At 40.4% G+C, this 21,534-nt stretch overlaps 1 protein-coding gene and 1 non-coding gene across 11 annotated transcripts in view; both read left to right on the top strand.

Annotated features, from left to right (window-relative positions):
- Positions 1–21,534, top strand: part of MTA3 (metastasis associated 1 family member 3) — a 193,920-nt gene that overhangs the window by 148,014 nt on the left and 24,372 nt on the right. For all 10 annotated transcript variants that reach the window (XR_004428358.1, XR_004428357.1, XR_004428356.1 and 7 more), the window contains exons 15-16: positions 10,152–10,238; positions 14,295–14,441. Coding sequence is in view for 7 of the 10 variants with exons in the window: in XM_033175888.1 (XP_033031779.1) it covers positions 10,152–10,238; positions 14,295–14,441 (234 nt within the window). In the remaining 3 variants the exon portion in view is untranslated. The remainder of the gene's footprint in view (positions 1–10,151; positions 10,239–14,294; positions 14,442–21,534) is intronic.
- Positions 3,657–3,764, top strand: LOC117063095. The gene has a single exon (XR_004428723.1). It is a non-coding gene; the product is annotated as a U6 spliceosomal RNA (small nuclear RNA).

Raw genomic sequence — 21,534 nt, 5'->3', positions numbered from 1 at the left:
ATGCTGCTGTTATAATGAGACTCCATAATTGAGACAGTACAGTCCAGTCTTATGGATTCATTAGGTTTAAATAAAATTTGCCAATTTACACTAGAGACCGTATGTCTTTGTAAATCTTGTTTTTCTCATGAACCTTTTACAATTGTCATACAACATTATGGAAATTCACCAGTGCTTCATAACAAATACTATATTTATTAGAAGGTCTAGCAAATTATCAGTAAACTTTAAACTGATTTTTGCGTGAATTTTCTGAAAGTACACATTTCGTTTTCTTAAGCTAGCATCTAAACATATGGTTGAGCAGGCTGTTTGTCCAGTTTGGTTTCCATTTCATGATCGTGTGTCATATATATCACCACATAACATTTACATAACTTTTATTTTCAACACATTTGGTCTTGCTTATCTTTTTTATTTTTATTTTTGTTAGCACAGAGATCCTATGTATCCATGAATTGTGGATTGTTTTGTCATTACCATGTCTCTGACAGTATGTGTATAATTAATATGTTCGCTCTGGAGTCACATTCCAGGCTAGCATGTTAGAGCTGTGTAGCTTTTGTTCCTTAAGAGATGAGAAAACTTGCTGTTTGGCTTAACAGATAGGAAATCTTAAAGCTATTCTAAGAAATCTCTTATTATGAAATGCTCCCCTTTGATTTAAAGAGGATATTAATAAAAGGAATGATGACTAAAAAAATCATTTTTTGTTCCTAAAGAAAATTTTTAGAAGAATAGTTGAAAGGCTTTAAAACTTAAGTAATAGCTCTATAAGAAGAAAAATGCTTCGTAAAGGGAATTGAGGGCTGGGCGCGGTGGCTCATGCTTGTAATCCCAGTACTTTGGGAGGCCAAGGCGGGTGGATCACCTGAGGTCAGGAGTTCAAGACCAGCCTGGTCAACATGGTGAAACTCTGTCTCTACTAAATATACAAAAATTAGCTGGGCGTGGTGGCGGGCACCTGTAATCCCAGCTACTTGGGAGGCTGAGGCAGGAGAATTGCTTGAAAACAGGAGGTAGAGGTTGCAGTGAGCTGATATAGCACTATTGCACTCTATCCTGGGCAACAAGAGCGAAACTTCCTCTCAAAAAAAAAAAAGAAAGAAAAAAGACAAAATGGTAACAATGTCAGAGTCCCACGGAGGGGAAATTACTATATTAGATTCATATATATTTGAGAGTTTAGGCTTATATTTAGGTTTTTTTTTTTTTTTTTTTTGAGACGGAGTTTTGCTCTGTCGCCCGGGCTAGAGTGTAGTGGCCGGATCTCAGCTCACTGCAAGCTCCGCCTCCCGGGTTTATGCCATTCTCCTGCCTCAGCCTCCCGAGTAGCTGGGACTACAGCCACCCGCCACCTCGCCCGGCTAGTTTTTTGTATTTTTTAGTAGAGACGGGGTTTCACCATGTTAGCCAGGATGGTCTTGATCTCCTGACCTCTTGATCCGCCCGTCTCGGCCTCCCAGAGTGCTGGGATTACAGGCTTGAGCCACCGCGCCCAGCTATATTTAGGTTTTGTACTAACATTTGAGACCTCATGGACTTACGTTAACACTTTCCCATTTTGGGAATTGGAAATATTTATATTCTAAATTGTTCAGCTCATTTAAAACACATTTTTATAGAATTTTTTAAATAAAAAGAATGGTGAAGGCCAGGCACGGTGGCTCGCGCCTGTAATCCCAGCACTTTGGGAGGCCTAAGTGGGCAGATCACCTGAGGTCAGGAGTTCGAGACCAGCCTGGCCAACATGGTGAAACCCCATCTCTACTAAAAATTCAAAAATTAGCCAGGCGTGGTGGCACATGCCTGTAATCCCAGCTGCTTGGAAGGCTGAGGCAAGAGAATCACTTGAACCTGGGAGGCAGAGGTTGCAGTGAGCCGAGATTACGCCACTGCACTGCAGCCTGGGAGACACAGTGAGACTCTGCATGAAAAAATAAATTAATTAAAAAGTGAAACATTTAAGAATGAAAATGAATGAGACTTTTCCATTAAGATTGGTGGGGATCCAGTATCATCTTTGTCCTAGGAGTGGAAGAGAAACCATCACCAACTCAGTTGGCTGCTGAGGAAACACTGTTTCCCCAGGGCTCGTGTGTTAATTTTCAGTTAATTTGCACATTATCTTTGTTTTGATTATTCTTCAATGAAGTATATTTTTCTTTTATCTCATTCTAATTTTTTTCTCAACTGATGGGCCTGCTGCTAAAAGGGATCATAATTAAGTTATCTGTATTTTATTTCTATAAGCATATAGATTATATGCTTTATATTATATATTATATAATAATATATTATTGTATAATAATAAAAGAGCAGTCATTTATCTGGATGAAATTCAGAGAGCATATGTTATTTTGTTTTGTATTTAGCTTCACCAGTCATTGAGTTTTACATAATCAGATTCTCAAATAATTTTACCTTAAGATTTAAAATGACAGTGTTTCAGCAGCCATCTACTCATTTTTTTTTTTCAGACAAGCAATTAATGAACTTTTCCTAACATCTAATTGATTATGCTATCATCTGTTCTTGTACTTACCTTGTTACAATCTCTTCAGCAGATGTCTTGATCTTGGCTTGTTAGGGAGATTAGGTATTAATAACCTGATGTCCATAGGCGACCATGTCTGTGGTCTACTGGGAGTGTATAGGAGTGTGTGTGTGTGTGTGTGTGTGTGTGTGTGTGTGTGTGTATGTGTGTGTGTTTTCCAGTAAGTTTTCCTTAGTTTCTCAAAGGCAGTGTTAGGCCCTCCTCCACCCTGCAGAAAGTTAAGAATCACTGTGATGCAGTGTGAATGTACTTTCAGATAAGGCAGAAGATTGTTATTCTCAAAATATTGATGGACCTAAAGTTCTCATTAATGCATTTTAGAATAATTTATTATTTTGGGAAAGTAATTCTTCCCTGTGAGCTTGAGACTCTTCCAAGCACTGTAGATGTTGAGCTCTTCGATTGCCTCTGGCCATGGCAGCACCATCACAGTCAGTGTCATCGTCAGTTTATGGGATGACACTGCATAAAAGTGAAGAAATGGGAGCTTTTTAAACCTGGATTAAAGCATACAGTAAAAACAGAAAAGGTCTTTGCAGATTCATAAAATATCTCAAAGAATATGTAAATAGTAATGACATCTGAGGGAAGGGAAACTGGGAGGCTGAGGGAAAGGGGTGGGAAGATTTACCACTCTTCATCCATAGGATTTTTTTTTTTTTTTAAGAGATAGGGTCTTGCTCTGTTGCCCAAGCTCTGGAGTGCAGTGGCACCATCATAGCTCAGTGCGGCCTTGAACTCTGGGGCCCAAGTGATCCTCTTGCCTTCTGAGTAGGTGGGACTAGTGTGGCCCACCATACCTGGTTAAGTTTTTTTTTTTTTTTTAGAGATGGGGCCTCACTATGAAAAATGTATTTTTTAAACTAATTTCCCCAAATACCTAAATATTATTTTAATACTAGATCTTTATATGTGAATATATAAATCCATGCCAAAAGTTACTAACATTAGTAAAATGCTTGAGCCAGTTCTACCATGTAGATAGTGCTTATTAAAAATGGATTGGTAGACCAAAATCCTTCATTGCATAAAGAAACCTACTGTGTTCTTAAGATTTGTGGCCCAACAGCAAGGTTATAAAATACCAAGTTTGGACATCGTGCTCACTTCAGCAGCACATATACTAAAAATTGGAATGATACAGAGAAGATTATCATGGCCCTGAGCATGGATGACCACACAAATTAGTGAAGTGTTCCATATTTTATTTAAAAAAAAAAAAAGCCATCTTTTATTTTTTCCCCCTTGAGATCCCTCCGCTAGTAAAAAAGCTATGTATGGGAGGATGACATTCCTCTGTTATTGCCATCAGACATTTCAGAGACTTCACCAAAGATCTACAGAATTATCCAAACACCTGATACGCATAGGATTATCGCCACTTGAGACTCAGGATCCTCACAAACTGAGGTTAAATAGAAGTAGGTTAACTAGCAACATTCCAAAGATGAAACTAAAGTGCCTGGAAAAGTAAATCTGGATGATTTGTCTGGTACCTTGGTGGCTTGCAGAGAGAGTGAAGTGGTTTGGGCTGATAACACACCAGACTTGAATGGGCCATAGTATTCCCCCGTATGAGGTTATTTGGGAGGAGCCTGAAGCTATTTTTCTGTTTGAAGATGCTAATTCGACTTTGGAGGTATCTCAAGACCCCATTTCCTGAAAAATTTGTTTTATGAGATTTTTCTAGAGATTTCTCAGCTAAAGTTAATGATTGTATAAGCTTTCCTGAAATTTTAAGCTTGAAACATGAGAGAATAGTTGGTTTGCTTCTTTTGGTATTTTTGGTAGAGAGTTTAAAATTTTTTTTAGTCTGTGCCTTGTGGTATAAGCCGAGGAGTTTATTTTTAATTAAAATTTGGTTTTGAGTGGATACTGAACATTTTTTTGAAAGGTACAAAAGCGGTTACAAATCTCATCACGTTTCTCATTCCTAATTTACCCCATTCAGTGATAACCATTATCATTGTTGCCTTAAGTATCCAGAAGTATTCTGTGCATCTATAAGAATCTAAGTAGGTTTATTCTTTGTTTCTGTATGATGTTAACATACTGTCTGTATTGCTCTGTCCCTTGTTTTTTACTTAACATACCATGCCACTGCATTGAGAACTGCCTCCTTTTTGTGTCAGCTGCATAATCTATTTTGTTGTACTATAACTAGTTCCCTATTAAAAGCTTTTAAGTTATTTTCAGTCATTTTCAATCATAAATAACGTTGCAACAAATGTCGTTATGCAGATATCATTTCATACTGATGGATAAAATGGGAATGTGCCTTACAAGATAGCTCCCTAAAAGTTAAAGTTGGGACCAAGGAGCATACATTTTGAATTTTGGTGTAGTTTTATTGCCGTTAGAAAAACTGCAATTCACAGTCCCACTCACAACGTCTAGACAATTCCTATTTCTCTAGAACTTTGCTGGCAGTGTTACCCATCTTTGAAACCCGTGACTAGTTGACAGATGACATGTTATATTAGCTTGCATTTCTCATTTTGGATGAGATAGAAATCTTTGCTTGTATTTGAAAACCATTTATCTCCTTTTCTGTCAACTGTTTTTCCCCTGGCCAGTTTTCTATTGGCAGTTTTACTGACTTGTGGGAACTTTTTATATTTTAACAAAGTTAGTTCTTAATCTGTGATATGTGATACAAATAGTTCCCCTGTTTTCTCTTTGACTTTGTTTATGATGTATTTGCCAAGGAGATTTTTTTTAAAAAAGACATATTAATACTTGAATTTATAAAAAAAAATTAATGGGTTTTGTGGCTTCTTTAAAAATACCTTTCCAGTTCTAGAAGCAAACTCTACTGATAGTTTTATCTTGACAGGGGTCTTGAATGCACATGTGGGATATTTTTGTGAATTCTGTGTGTATATTGCAGGGTTTCTGTCTCACTGCCCCCAGTATTTCCAAAACATTGCAGAAAAATAAGCATGATTTTCAACAAAAGTAATAGTGTATTTTTCTTTTCTTTTCTTTTTTTGAGACGGAGTTTTGCTCTTGTGGCCCAGGCTGGAGTGCAATGGCAAGATCTCCGCTCTCCTCAGACTCCTGCTCCCAGGTTCAAGCCATTCTCCTGCCTCAGCCTCCCAAGTAGCTGGGATTACAGGCATGCCATGCGCCACCATGGCCAGCTACTTTTGTATTTTTAGTAGAGACAAGGTTTCTCTATGTTGGTCAGGCTGGTCTTGAACTCCCAACCTCAGGTGATCCACCCAACTTAGCCTCCCAAACTGCTGGGATTACAGGCATGAGCCACCGCACCCAGCATAATAGTGTATTTCTAGGTTAACCCCAAGGAAATATAGATCATCCTCTAGGACAGTGGTCCCCAACATTTTTGGCACCAGGGACTGGTTTCATGGAAGATAATTTTTTCATGAACTGGGTGGTGGGGGCGGGAATGGTTTTGGGATGAAACTGTTCCAACTTCCATCATCAGGCATTAGTTAGAATCTCATAAGGAGAAGGCAGCCTAGATCCCTCGAGTGTCGGTTCACAATAGGGTTTGCGCTCCTGTGAGAATCTAATGCTGCTAACCTGACAGGAGGTGGAGCTCAGGCAATATTGTTCACCTGCTGTCCCGCCCAGTTCCTGACTTGCTACCACTAGTACTGGTCTGGGGCCTGGGGCTTGGGGACCCCTGCTCTAGGAAACTAAAGACATATTCCTTGTGACCAGTCAAGTGACTTGAGTGAGATACAGATGTTCTCTCTGGACAGGTTTTGATTCCTTCTGGGTTCTTTGGGCATTTCTCAGATTGCTTTCATTATCTGTGCAGTTCAAATGTGCATCTCTATGTTGAAGTGGAGTTAGGTGAGTAGTTTGGGAGCAAGGACTGGCTGACAAGTGGCACTACTGTTGGCCTGGCATTGAGTGCAGCCCAGCATTCCTTCTAACCAACTCAAGTGTGGGCCAGACAATTCTGCTTTTGGCTATTTCCTCAGGGCCAACCGTATTTTTCCTACTGAATGGCAACAACTTTTCTTATGTTGAAGAGTGACTAAGGCAGTCCTAGAATCTTTTCACTGTAATTTTTTCACAGTTGAGACATAATTCTTGCCATCAACTACTTTTTTTTTTTTTTTTTTTGAGACAGGGTCTTGTTCTGTCGCCCAGCTTGGAGTGCAGTGGTGTGATCATGGCTCACTGTAGCCTCTAACTCAAGGAAGGGATCCTTCCTGCTCCTCCTCCTGAGTAGCTGGAACTTTCTATAAAATATAATGAGGATTAGTGAAATATGCATCTTTCTAAAAAGCTTTGATCTCCCACTCAGAGATACCCTGTAATGCAAATTGTCACTTGGAACATCACATAATTAATCCTACTATTTTTAATGAGAAATTAGAAGCAAATATAGTTTAAAATGAAACATCTTTGGGAATTGTGTTGATGACCTCTCTGATGGATTTGTTGATAAGAGCCATCAATGTCTATCAATTGCTGCCATATTGGCAGTTTTCCTTTGGGCCGTATAGACTGGAATAAAAAGCAAATCTTATTACTAGTAGTACGGTGATTGCCTTTGTCAAGACATTGAGGAAATAACCAAGATGACTCATTCCAGCTTTATTTTATTAATAGAGAAGAAAGAAAAATTTGTCTTGTCCTCATCCCAAATATAGCTTGAATTTCAGGTGAATCAGGAGTATTAGCAAGAAATTATGTAGTGTTAACTCAGTGGTTTGGCAGGCGTTTGATCCTTACAGTGTTTGGGTTGCTTTCTAGTGTTTATTTAGATTACTCTTCCACAATATATTCATTATATTTCCGCCTGTATCTTCACTATTCTACATTAGGTGAAAAGCTTCATAGCTTAGTAATTTATTTTTTCTCATGGGAATCAAGTGGATAGGAAGAAAAGAAATTGGATCATTTATACTTGTCAGTGGTTGCATAATAGCCGATATCTGGGGGCTAGATATTCAGATTCCTGATTGTTTTAGGCTCTCTGCAGTATGTGCTTTGTCTATTTTAATGTTTTTAAACTTATTTTTTAACGTTTAAGTTCAGGGGTACATGTGCAGGTTTGTTATATAGGTAAACTTGTGTCAAGGGGGTTTGTTGTACAGGTTATTTTGTCATCCAATTATTAAGCCTAGTACCCATTAGTTATTCTTCCTGATCCTCTTCCTCCTCTCACCCTCCACCCTCCAATAGGCCCCAGTGTCTGTTGCTCCCCTCTGTGCGTCCATGAGTTCTCATCATTTAGCTCCGACTTATAAGTGCGAGCATGCAGTATTTGGTTTTCTGTTACTGTATTAGTTTGCTAAGGATAGTGACCTCCAGCTCCATCCATGTTCCTGCAAAGGACATGATATCATTCTTTTTTTCTGGCTGCATAGTGTTCCATGGTGTACGTGTACCACATTTTCTTTATTCAGTCTATCATTGATGGATATTTAGGTTGATTCCATGTCTTCACTATTGTGAGTAGTGTTGCAATGAAAATATACATGCATGTGTCTTTATGATAGAATGATTTATATTCCTTTGGGTTGGGTGATAGTTCTGTTTCCAGCTCTTTGAGGAATCACCACACTGTTTTCCACATGGTTGAACTAATTTACACTCCCATCAACCGTGTATAGCATTTCTTTTTCTCCGCAACCTCTGTTTTCTCTGCCATCATCTGTTATTTTTTGACTTTTTAATGATAGCCATTCTCACTAGTGTGAGATGGTATCTCATTGTGTTTTTTTTTTAACCACAACGGGAATTTTTAAAAAATGCTCTTTTGCCATCTTCTGTTTAATAATTTTCCAAACAGTTTGTTTTGTGAAAGGGCTCATAAAAACTTAATTTTTATTTAAAATTATTTGAAGTTCCAGACTTGCATATTTTAACTCTAGTAGAGCAAATAATTCCTATGGATATCAAAGGAAATTCCCTATGTGTATGCCCAGAAATGTCTCTGTTTACAAAAGGAAAAATTCTTCAGTAAATCAGAAAACCTGTAGGACATTTTTGGTCAAATATTTGAAGGTGGGGAAAAGGCATAACCATAGTAGAATCAAACAAGTTAAAGTGATTCTGTTAATATTTATGACAATATTAAAGTATTTCAATACACATTTTGTCCCTTTGTCTTGCACATCTGCTCTTCCAAATGACAATTAATTAAAACACAGAATGGTTGTATTGTATGCTTTATTTTTCTTTGTCTGAAAATGTCTTACAATTGGGTATAACGAGCATCATGAAAACTTTGATTAGCTAATACCCATCCTCACAGTTTCTTATTATTCTAACTGTTGGATGAAATACTCTGCACACAGGTAGCCTTTTAAATCTCAGCACCAATGACATAGCTTGATCGGGGTAGAAAACCAGTGATAAAACCAAATGGCCCATTATTACTCTTGCAAATCCCTAGTCTAACAATTGAGTTTCGCCAAGATGAGTTAAGCCTTCACATGGGGATGGGATGGCCAAGTATGGCCCACCTAGGTCAGAGATGGCCAAGTTTGTTGCCTTTAGCAGCTGTCATTTATCTTCCATGTCAAATCAATCTTACATTAAGACCGATTGCACCTTGCACTTTACAGCCATTATTTCTACTATAATACAGAAATGCCGTGGCTGGAAATGAAGCATATTTCTGAGATGGGCACATGCAATGAAAAAGCATGAGTGTGTTGGATGTGCATTAGTTATACCCATGTGGGGCTTTAAAGTGCGTGTTTTCTATATTGCTCTGGTACCTTTTTTTCTTTTGCTTTATTTCTCAGGGGTTAATGAGTTGTTTTGGTAGCCCATGGAAACATCACGTGATTATTGTAGGCATGACCTAGATAATGGTGGTAATGTCGTTGAAGAGTGCTGTCTGTATCTCTTGCATGTAAATTGTTATTATTATTATTATTGAGATGGAGTTTCGCTCTTGTTGCCCAGGCTGGAGGCAGTGGCGCGATCTTGGCTCACCGCAACGTCCACCTCCTGGGTTCAAGCAATTCTTCTGCCTCAGCCTCCCAAGTAGCTGGGATTACAGGCATGCGCCACCATATCCAGCTAATTTTGTGTTTTAGTAGCGATGGGGTTTCGCCATGTTGGTCAGGCTGATCTCGAACTCCCAACCTCAAGTGATCCACCCGCCTTGGCCTCCCGAGGTGCTGGGATTACAGGCGTGAGCAGGTGGGCAGATCACAAGGTTAGAAGTTCGAGACCAGCCTGACCAACATGGTGAAACCCTGTCTCTACTAAAAACACAAAAATTAGCCCCGCATGGTGGTGCTTACCTGTAATCCCAGCTACTCAAGAGGCTGAGGCAGGAGAATTGCTTGAACCCGGGAGGTGGAGGTTGCAGTGAGCTGAGACCACGCTATTGCACTCCAGGCTGGGTGACAGAGCGAGACTCCGTCTCAAAATACTACTACTAAAAATTACATGTCATTTTATGTAAATCCCATTTAGAAATTGGGAACCAGAACTAGAAACCATTTTCTCAAGCCCAAGAGGAAATTATGTAGGAATCTGGTGGCTATTTTGTACTGTTTTCCACTTGTACCTTTATTTCTGTGGTGCGTGTAGTCTGGCTAGAGAAATCTGTTTCATTGGTTATCTCCATGTTTCTTTCTCTCCTCAGATGCAGACAGACATGCTGAACTATCCGGAAGTCCACTGAAAAGCAAAAGCACTAGGAAACCTTTGGCATGTATCATTGGGTATTTAGGTGGGTATTTTCTAATAGAGGAAAACCTCAAAGAGCAATTTCTGAATATTATAGGTATTTGGCCGTTCTAAATGGACATACCTAAACTAATTCAGGCCCTTTAAATAGCTGAAATTGGATACCTTTATCTATATAGTCAGTTTATTTTGTTTCAGAAACTTTTATTACCAACACACACAACACACACACACACACACACAGAGTTATGGTATATGTTTACTTTTTCCAAAAAGCCATCAAATAAAAATGTAATGTATATTCATTCATAAATACAGATTAAGTGAAAAAGAAAATAAAAAGCATTCAATTAGTACTTACGATGAATAGTCTTAATATTCTTCTTCAGATCCTTCCCCTGTTTCTAACTCACCTCACCTCTTTTTAAATAATTTATTTACTTATTAAAATGAGATCAAACTGGTTTATAACTTAACTTAAACTAATTATAGGTTTTAATTTTTTGTTTTATTTGTTTTTTGTAGAGACAGGGTCTTGCTATGTTGCCCAGGCTAGTCTCAAACTCCTGGCCTCAAGCGATCTTCCTGCCTTGACTTCTCAAAGTGCTGGGATTACAGATGTGAGCCACTGCGCCAAGCCTAAAATATTTATAGTTTGGTGTGCTTAAGGCGACTTTGAAGGGGAGGCATTTGTATTGCTTTCTGGTTTTTATCATGCCATCTGACTTGGCAACCTCCAAAGATGATGGCTCCATTTTTATGTTGAAATATCACAATTAAGAATAGTATAAAAAATTACTATGCAATAATCTCTTTGTTTAAACAAAGTTTTAAGAGAAATAACTTACAAAATAATGGTTTTCCACATACCTAGAAGCAAGAATGGCATGTTTTTGTGCTTCTCATAGTTCTTTTTCAGTAAAGTGAAATATGTACTCAGAATTGCTTTGACAGAAAGATTTATAATTATGAAATGTTCAGACTGCAGACATCAACTCTTTTAAAAATCAGTTGAATTTGGTATATTATCTAGTCCTTAACCGAATGTTCCAGGAGTCAGAGGCTCAAAGCTTCTTCTTTGATATTACTCTACTATCTTATTTCTTGCTTTCTTTCTTTCTTTTTTTTTTTTTTTTTTTTTGAGACGGAATTTCGCCCTGTTGCCCAGGCTGGAGTGCAGTGGTGCAATCTCAGCTCACTGCAAGCTCCACCTCCCGGGTTCATGCCATTCTGCTGCCTCAGCCTCCTGAATAGCTGGGACTACAGGCACCCACCACCAGGCCCAGCTAATTTTTGTATTTTTAGTAGAGACGAGGTTTTACCTTGTTAGGATGGTCTTGATCTCCTGACCTCATGATCCACCCGCCTCAGCCTCCCAATGTGCTGGGATTACAGGCATGAGCCACCGCACCCAGCCATTTCTTGCTTTATTTTTCAGGGGTTAAAGAGTTGTTTTGATATCCCTTGAAAATGTCACATGGTTATTGTAGGCATGACCTAGGTAATGGTGGTAATGTCCTTGAAGAGTGCTGTCTGTATTCCCTGGCAGAACTGACTCCTAGATGCCCCTTCCCACCTTGCATGGGAAAGTTTCTGATCACAAAAAAATAGAATAGGCCAGGCGTGGTGGCTCATGCCTGTAATCCCAGCACTTTGAGAGGCAGGCAGATTCCTTGATTCCAAGAGTTTGAGCCTGGGCAACATAGCAAAACCCTGTCTCTACCAAAAATACAAATATTAGGCAGGTATGGTGGTACATGCCTGTGGTCCCAACTACTCAGGAGGCTGAGGTGGGAGGATCAATCGCTTGAGCCCAGGAGGCAGAGGTTGCAGTGAGTTGAGATTGTGCCACCACACTCTAGCCCAAGCGACCAGTTGAGACCCTGTCTCAAAAAAAAAAAAAAAAAAGACAAAAGAAAAAAGAATGTAACATTATTAGCCTTTCCATGAATAATTGTGTGCTCCTACTATGGGCAAATTGGTCTCTATATCTGCCAGATAGGCTCACACTGTGCTGTTCTTACTAGCTGAACCACATCCCTACACAATATATTTATGAGTATTTATATGTTGAAAACACTGTACTAAGTGATTTGGGGAACACCAAGATGGGTAAGACCTTGCCCTCAAAATTCTTAGTGTAGTGGGGAAAGCAAGCAGGTAAGAACAATAAAACAAAGGATTAGATCCTATAAAAGAATTACAGGTAATATGTGTTGGGCACTTGGAGGAAGGACTGTTTTTTATTTTTTTCTTTTTTCTTTTTTTTTTTATTTGAGATAGAGTCTCACTCTGTCACCCAGGCTGGAGTACAATGTCTCTATCTCGGCTCATTGCAGCGCCCACCTCTCAGGCTCAGGTGATCCTCCCACTTCAGCCTCCTGAATGACTGGGACTACAGGTGTGCACCACACTTGGCTAATTTTTAAAAATTTTTGTAGAGATGGGGTTTCACCATGTTGCTCAGGCTGGTCTCGAACCTCTGGACTCATGCAGTCTGCCTGCCTTGGCCTCCCAAAGTACTGGTATTACGGGTGTGAGCCACTGCACCTGGCCAACGAAGGAATTTTTTCTAATGAGTGTTAGGGCAGCCTACCTGAAGAAAGTAATAGTTAATTTCAGACTTAAAAGATATTTAGAATTCAAATAGATACAGGCGCGGTGGCTCAAGCCCATAATCCCAGCACTTTGGGAGGCCGAGTTGGGCGGATCACGAGGTCAGGCGATCGAGACCATCCTGGCTAACCCGGTGAAACCCTGTCTCTACTAAAAAATACTAAAAACTAGCTGGGCGATGTGGCGGGCGCCTGTAGTCCCAGCTACTCGGGAGGCTGAGGCAGGAGAATGGCATAAATGCGGGAGGCGGAGCTTGCAGTGAGCTGAGATCCAGCCACTGCACTCCAGCCTGGGCGACAGAGCAAGACTCCGTCTCAAAAAAAAAAAAAAAGAAAAATAGGAAAAGCATATTCTCCTCCCTCATAAGGCCAAGAGAACCAGATGAACAAAGGCTTCACTGAGTCCAAGGACTTGAAAGCAGCTTGTCTGGTGTGGATGGAGCATAGGCTGTGGTGGTTAAATGAAACGCAAGGCTGGCAAACTTGTCATGTCATGTTGGAGAAAAAAAAAAATCACTTTTTTGGGTGGCAGTATTTAAGCCATTTCTAAATTTTGGCAAATGTGGGGACTTTGACCAGAGATGTAGTAATTCTAACAATTCCAACGGCTTTTCCTAAATTCCAGTAAATAAGGGCGATATCTCAGCCCTTACCTTCAGTAAAAGGGTGAGAAGGCAGGATGGCTTGTGTATAGTTGGCCAGCTGCATGATGACTCTGAGAATCCGTGAGCTGGTTAAGCTTTAGAAAAAGGCTGCTCAGCTTTAGTAGTAAACTGAGGTTCTTAAATCCAGTTCCTACAGTGTTACAACTTCGGTCCATCTACAATAAGAGCCAGTAGTTCTGGGCTGTATGGCTAACAACAATATACTTTTGTTAAACATGCATATACCACATGCACATTATAGTTTTGTGATATATCCTTAGATAAAGCATTTCATCTACCTCTTGACTATTGGACTTTGGTTTCAGGTTTCAAAATGTTCTAGGCTGCGAGTAATTGATCCTGGTCCCATACTCTGTCTGGTTACAGAGCCAGAGGAGGAATCCTGTTTTTCAGAAAGCTCACATACCTGACATGGTGCCTGGTTTGACAGAGCACAGAGGTGTTTTACCCTCCTCGCCCCAAGGCTACCTCTCCAGATAACCTTTTGATGTCTAATATCTTGAGGAGTCAGATGCCTTATTCCCTTAGTAAATCACATGTTGTATGTGACCTTCTGAAGTGGCTTTTTGTTTTGTTTTTGCTTGTATTCACAACCTGAGGCTCAGAGCTCCAGCCAGCAGGGGAAAAACCAGCTTACTTGATAAGCAAAGCCATGGCAACACCACTTGAAGCTGACTCATTATGCAAGTCCTTGGCTGGCTCAGGAGGAACTGACTCTCAGCTCATTAAGTAATAAGATGTGTGCCTATTAGCCAATGTAAGTGCGCATAGATTTTTAATATCATGTTCTGAATTGAGAAACCTTTTTCCCCCCATCAGAGATCCATCCTGCAAAGAAACCTAATGTAATTCGATCTACACCAAGCCTGCAAACCCCAACTACCAAGCGGATGCTAACAACTCCAAATCACACATCTCTGAGCATTCTGGGGAAAAGAAACTATAGTCATCACAATGGTCTGGATGGTATGTAAGCCCAGGAATCCTGGAGGCTGTTCTGACAGAATGCCTCCACACTCAGGCGCGTGTCTGCCACACCCAAGAATATATGATAAACATGTTCTTGTGCTCCATGATTGAAGTATGTGGTTGAGGAATAAGGGGGAGTATGACCATATGCCACATTTTGCCAAGGGATAGTTCTCCATCCCATCAGGAGGTACCTATTTGCTCCCATCTCCTGTTAGGAGGCATTTTTGGAGATGAAATCTGTATTCAGCAGATTGCTTCTGCTGGGTAATAATGTTCTTGTTGTGATGCGTACTCACTGCTCATTTAAGTTTTGTTGAGCAGAAGGGATTATTTTGCCTTATGTCTGAGACATCAGTGTTCTCTGGGGGTTCTTCAGTGTGCCATGGGTCATTCTGAATTTGGCATTTGTCCCTTCTTTTACCTTATAAATGTTTTTAATTGCTCAAGTGTGCTACATGTCATGAAAGGAATTGCCTGGGTGATGTCCTCAATACAGAAATAATAATTTGCTTGAAATGGAAAAATAGAAATATCACCTCTTATCCAAAGTACTTCTCTTGGGCTTGGCCATATAATGACTCTCCAGGTGGAATTGAATTATCTTCCCATTTGGACTATAAACACAACCATAATAAATCATCCAGGCAGTGTATATTGTTCATTTCAATAGTTCTCGACTTTGACACTGTCTTTATTGTTTAAATGTTGGCATTTATTTATGAATAAAACTCTCTCCAGGCTTTTCATGCCTTCTGGAACTCTAAATTCCTTACGTGACAGTAAATTATTTATAATGAGGCCCCAGAGCAAGGATGTGGAATAAACCTTCTAATAATAATTTCCTATGGTTGTTTTTCTCCATTATGACTTTTGACGTTCATAATAATGTCAAAAATGTGTAAAACAGTGAGGACGAGGAATTGAGTTTGCATTTATAGGTTATCAATGTGTTAAGATATGGTTTTCAATAATTTAACTACCCAGAAGTCTTACAGAAACACTTCCGTGCTAATGAGAACATTGGCCATCCTTGACACAATATGCCTGATGTCTAGACAGTGGAAGGAGTGTGTCAAAATGTGAAGATTGGATGTATTTCTTTTCAGCCTTTTCTTGCCCACAACCTTTAGATTCAGGCTTGAATGTCATCTAGAATCTCTCTTTTCCATTATACTACCTCCCTGGCCTTTCTAGGCATATAATCTTGCTGTAGAAAGTATAAAGTAAGTCCTGAAACACACACACACGCACACGTATATAGTCTTTTCGGTAAAAAGACTGTCATTGTGGGCCGGGTCCGGTGGCTTATGTCTGTAATCCCAACACGTTGGGAGGCTGAGGCAGGAGGATCCTTTTTGTAGAGACAGGGTCTCTCTATGTTGCCCAGGCTGGTCTCTACAAAAAGTTTAAAAATTATCTAGTGGCGCATGTCTGTAGTCCCAGCTACTAGGAGGATCGTTTGAGCCCAGGAGGTCAAGGCTACAGTGAGCTCTGATCATGCCACTGCACTCCAGCCAGGATGACAGATACCCCATCTCTCACACACACACACACACACACACACACACACGACTGTCACTGTGACCGAGGTTAGCATAGCAGCTTTCCGGTATCTTCTTTCACTCACACTCTGTGGTCATTCTGGATCCCAGTCCTGGCCTGCAATACCTCTTCTGTTGCCCTTTCTTTCCTCAGTATCACAGGTACCTGTTTTTCCAGCATTTATTTCAAATGTCACGTTGTAGTGCTCCCTCTCTAGGGCTGCTTTGTTTCATTTCCCTCTGAATGAGTTGCTGCCACAGAGCCATTACTTCTCTGCTCTGAACAGAAGGAATAGCAGGGCACACAATGAATCCTTGGTTTTTTGTAGACAGAGACCTTCAGCCTTTTTGGGGGAAAGACCCATCTTATCTTCTGAAGAGACTTAGCTACGGAAACACTTCCTTTTTAAAGACCCATTTGTATTTGCTCTCCTGTCATGGGATGGAGAGGAAGGCTGATGACATGTGCCTGGCACTGTGTTAACTCCCTTACTGAGTTCTCTCATTTAATTCACATGACAGGAAGTTCTGGGAGGTTAGGGAATTTGTTTTGTATATCATTGTATCTCTGTGCTTAGCATAGTACCTGGTACTTAGTAGGTGCTCAATATTTATTAATTGTGTAAATGGAAGTGATTGAGAAAAATGAGACCTAGAGAAGTGAATTAAATTTTCCAAAGTTACCAGGCACTACAGAGATGAATTGAGATTCCCACTCAGATGTGACTGATTTCAGAATCTTCCCGTTTAACCACTGTTATGAATGAAATCGTGGCTCTCAAATGTGCTGTATTAGGTTCTGTCAGCAAAGTAGAAACTACATAAGTTATTTCAACAGCCAATTTCATAAAAGAAATCAATATGATGGATATTGGAGGACAGAATAAATCAACAGAGAACATGGGCCGGGGGCACAGGAAACAGCCACCATTCTCAGGGTTGGGAGAGCACAAGGAAGAAGCTGGGCTTATCACAACCCAGAAGCACAAGGGGGGACTCAGAGCCAGAACCCAACCTGGAGGAGAGGGCACTGCCCTGCCAGTGCAGGTACCTCTCAGGAGGTGGGGTGAGGTGGTTCTGGGACGAGCTGCTGCACCTACCTGGAGGGACACTGACAGGAACAGGACTGAGCAGGTCCTACCTCCCTGCTCCAGCATTGCAGGATCCCTCTAGCACCCTGCTGGTGTGACACAGAGCCAGACAGCAAAGGGGAAGTGTGCTTGTAGAGTCCCCCCAGCCCCAGAATCATGGAGCTGAGAAACAAGAGTATAACAGAGGCACACGTGTTAGAAAGTGCCCACGTTCTTGCTTACAAATGGACCTTTTCATTGGGATAATGGGCCTGTTTCCTATTTCCACAGGGTATAGGATCCTGATTAATCACAGTTTCCAAAATGAACTCAAAGTACTGGAAATAATGTTCTACTAATAGTTTTCATGAGATAGTTATTACCATCATATACTGAAATAGATACAAACTCATGGGAAAGCCTTGTTCTGTATGATCCAATAATAAAATCAATTAGCATGGCTACTTAATTAACAGTGTGTCAGACAGATGAGCATACCAAACAGAATGTTATGGGCAGAAGAAATTGAACTGGAAACAAAACCTGGGGCTGCTGAGATGTTTAGGCCTCTTAGTTTTAGGGCTGCCTGCCCACTTCAGTGGCTTGCCTCCGCCACTCACCCTCTACCTTTGGATTGCAGGTTCTTGATGATGGGAAAGGAATCTGTGAATTTGGGCTAACAGAAAGGATTTTGCTTGGCATTAGAAAAAAAAGATGGACAGCTTCTTATTTCCTCCGCGAAAATCACTGTCTTTCCTGGCCCTGATAGAGACCTTTTAAAGAAAGGCCTTGGTATGGACTGGGTGCAGATAGTCAGAACTCTGTATGCTCTATTAAGGAAACTCCAGGGCCACACACAGGCCCTGTGACCAATCTAATATAACCTAAACTCCAAAGGTGAAGATGAAATATGTATACATAGGGGGAGTGGTGGCTTGCACTGGTAATCCCAGCTACTCTGGAGGCCAAAGCAGGAGGCTCACTTGAGCCCAGAATTTGAGACCAGCCTAGGCAACATAGTGAGACCCCAACTCTAAAAAAATTTTTGTTTTAAATTAGCTGGGTGTAGTGGCATGCATCTACAGTTCTAGCTACTTGCGGGCAGGGCTAAGGCAGAAGGATTGCTTGAGCCTAGGAGGTCGAGGCTGCAGTGAGCTATGATTGTATCACTGCACTCCAGCCTGGGTTACAGAGTGAGATCTTGTCTCTTGAAAAAAAAAAACAGGAAAGAAAGAAAGAATTCTGCATACACAAGAAGACTCAGTGCTCAGTGCAGGGAGTCAGTAATGATAGAAAGAATAAAGGTTCGAAATTAGAGATCTGCACAGTGCCTTGCCAGTCTCTCTATACTTCAACCTTTCTCCGTAGGATATTGGTCCAGCAGTGTGCCGTATGCTGTCATTGTGGTTTCTAGTCCCATCTCCTCCATTTCCTCCAATGTGGACATTTTTACTGCTAGCAAACCAGGTATCATCTACTATGTTTGCCCTACTTGGTTAACTCCAAGTGGCTGTGAGTAGGTGAGGGCCTAGGCCAGCAGGGATAGAAGAGCCATTACTGGAGAACCTTTCCATGTCAGAAAACCCTGAAGAGAGGGCAGCAGGGGAGACAGAACTTGTCTGTGCCATGAGGGGGAAAAGGGGAATCTGAGTGTTTGGAATCAGATAGGATTAATTCCTTACTCCTCTGATTGCTTCTTGTGTGACCTTGGGTGAATCACATGGTTTTTTTGTATGAGTTTTCTCCTCTATAGATCTGTAGAATACAGATGACATTTGCCTTATGATTGAAAATTTTCATGTACTTTTTTTTTTATTTTTATTTTTTTGTGGATACACAGTAGATGTGCGTATTTATGGGATACATGAAATATTTTGATACAGGCATATAATGCTTAATAATCACATGAGGGTAATGGGTTATCCATCACCTAAAGCATTTATTCTTTCTTTTTTTTTTTTTTTTTTTTTTGAGACGGAGTCTAGCTCTGTCGCCCAGGCTGGAGTGCAGTGGCGCGATCTCGGCTCACTGCAAGCTCCGCCTCCTGGGTTTACGCCATTCTCCTGCCTCAGCCTCCCAAGTAGCTGGGACTACAGGCGCCTGCCACCTCACCCGGCTAGTTTTTTGTATTTTTTAGTAGAGACGGGGTTTCACCGTGTAGACCAGGATGGTCTCGATCTCCTGACCTCGTGATCCACCCGTCTCGGCCTCCCAAAGTGCTGGGATTACAGGCTTGAGCCACTGCGCCCGGCCAGCATTTATTCTTTCTTTGTGTCTCAGACAGTGCAATTTTACTCTTTTAGTTATTTAAAAATGTACAATAAATTATTGTTGCTGTAGTCACCCTGTTAGCTATTAAATACTAGATCTTATTCATTCTAACTATATTTTCGTACCCATTATCATACCCCCCACGACTATCCTTCCTAGCTTCTGATAACCACCATTCTACTCTCTATCTCCATGAGTTCAATTATTTTAATTTTTAGTACAAGTAAGTGAGAATGCGCAGTTTGTCTTTGTGTGCATGTCTTATTTCACTTAACACAATGTCCTCCAGCTTCATCCATATTGTTGCAAATGACAGGATTTCATTCTTTTTTGTCTGAATAGTACTCCGTTGTGTATATGTACCACAGTTTCTTTATCAATTTGTCTGTTGATGGACACTTAGGTTGCTTCCAAATCTTGGCTACTGTGAATAGTACTTCTGTAAACACGGGAGTGCAGATATCTCTTCAATATGCTGATTTCTTTTCTTTTGGTATGTAACAGCAGATTGCTGGATCATATGGTAGTTCTATTTTTAGTTTTTTGAGGATCCTCCCAACTGTTCTTATAGTAGTTGTACTAATTTACATTCCCACCAACAATGTATGAGGGTTCCTACCAACAGTGTATGAGGGTTCCCTTTTCTCCACATCTTTGCCAGCATTCGTTATTGCCTGTCTTTTGGATAAGAGCTATTTTAACTGGGGCTAAATGATATCTCATTGTAGTTTTGATTTGCATTTCTCTGATGATCGGTGATGTTGAACACCTTTCCATATGTCTGTTTGCCATTTGTATGTCTTCTTTTGAGAAATGTCTTTTCACATCTTTTGCCCATTTTTAATCAGATTACTTGATTGTTTTCCTATTGAGTTGTTTGAGCTCCTTATATATTCTAGTTATTAATCCCTTGTCAGATGGATAGCAGATATTTTCTCCCATTCTGTGCATTGTGTCTTCACTTTGTTGACTGTTTCCTTTGTTGTGCAAAAGCTTTTTAACTTGATATGATCTCATTTATGTATTTTTGCTTTGGTTGCCTGTGCCTGTGGATATTACTCAATAAATATTTGCCCAGAACAATGTCCTAGAAAGTTTCCCCAGTGTTTTCTTCTATTAGTTTCACAGTTTGAGGTCTTAGATTGAAGTACATAATTTATTTTGATTTGATTTTTGTATATGGCAAGAAAGAGGGGTCTAGTTTTATTCTTCTGCATATGGCTATCTAATTTTCCCAGTGCCATTTATTGAAGAGACTATGCTTTCTCCAGTGTATGTTCTTGGCACCATTGTTTTTTTTTTTTTTTTTTTTTTTTTTTTTTTTGAGACGGAGTCTCGCTGTGTCGCCCAGGCTGGAGTGCAGTGGCGCGATCTCGGCTCACTGCAAGCTCCGCCTCCCGGTTCCCGCCATTCTCCCGCCTCAGCTCCGAGTAGCTGGGACTACAGGCGCCCGCCACCGCGCCGGCTAGTTTTTTGTATTTTTAGTAGAGACGGGGTTTCACCGTGTTAGCCAGGAGGGTCTCGATCTCCTGACCTCGTGATCCGCCCGCCTCGGCCTCCAAAGTGCTGGGATTACAGGCTTGAGCCACCGCGCCCGGCCGGCACCATTGTTTTAAATGAGTTTAAAATGAGTTTCTACTGCAGATGTATAGATTTGTTTCTGGGTTCTCTATTCTGTTCCATTGGTCTGTGTGTCTGTTTTTATGCCAGTACCATGCTGTTTTGGTTACCATAGCTCTGTAGTATAATTTGAAGTCAGATAAAGTGATTTTTCCAGTTTTGTTCTTTTTGTTCAGGATGGCTTTGGCTATACTGGGTCTTTTGTGATTCCATATACATTTTAGGACTATTGTTTCTATTTTTGCAAAGAACATCATTGGTATTTTGATAGGCATTGCATTGAATCTGTAGATTGCTTTGAGTTAGTATGGACATTTTAACAATATCGATTCTTCCAATCCATGAATATGGGATATCTTTGCATTTTTTGGTGCCCTCTTCAATTTCTTGCATCAGTGTTTTATAGTTTTCATTGTAGAGATCTTTCACTTCTTTTTCAGATAGTTTACTGTTGTCATATAGAAATACTACTGATTTTTGTATGTTGATTTTGTATCCTGCAACTTTACTCAATTTGTTTGTCTGTTTTAGTAGCTTTCTTGTGGAGTCTTTAGGTTTTTCCAAATATAGGATCCTATCATCTGC

The sequence above is a fragment of the Trachypithecus francoisi genome, unplaced genomic scaffold, assembly GCF_009764315.1.
Source record: "Trachypithecus francoisi isolate TF-2019V2 unplaced genomic scaffold, Tfra_2.0 Lachesis_group17, whole genome shotgun sequence".
Classification (NCBI taxonomy): Eukaryota; Metazoa; Chordata; class Mammalia; order Primates; family Cercopithecidae; genus Trachypithecus; species Trachypithecus francoisi.
The sequence above is the reverse complement of the archived record's forward strand: the minus strand, read 5'-3'. Positions and strand labels throughout refer to the sequence as shown.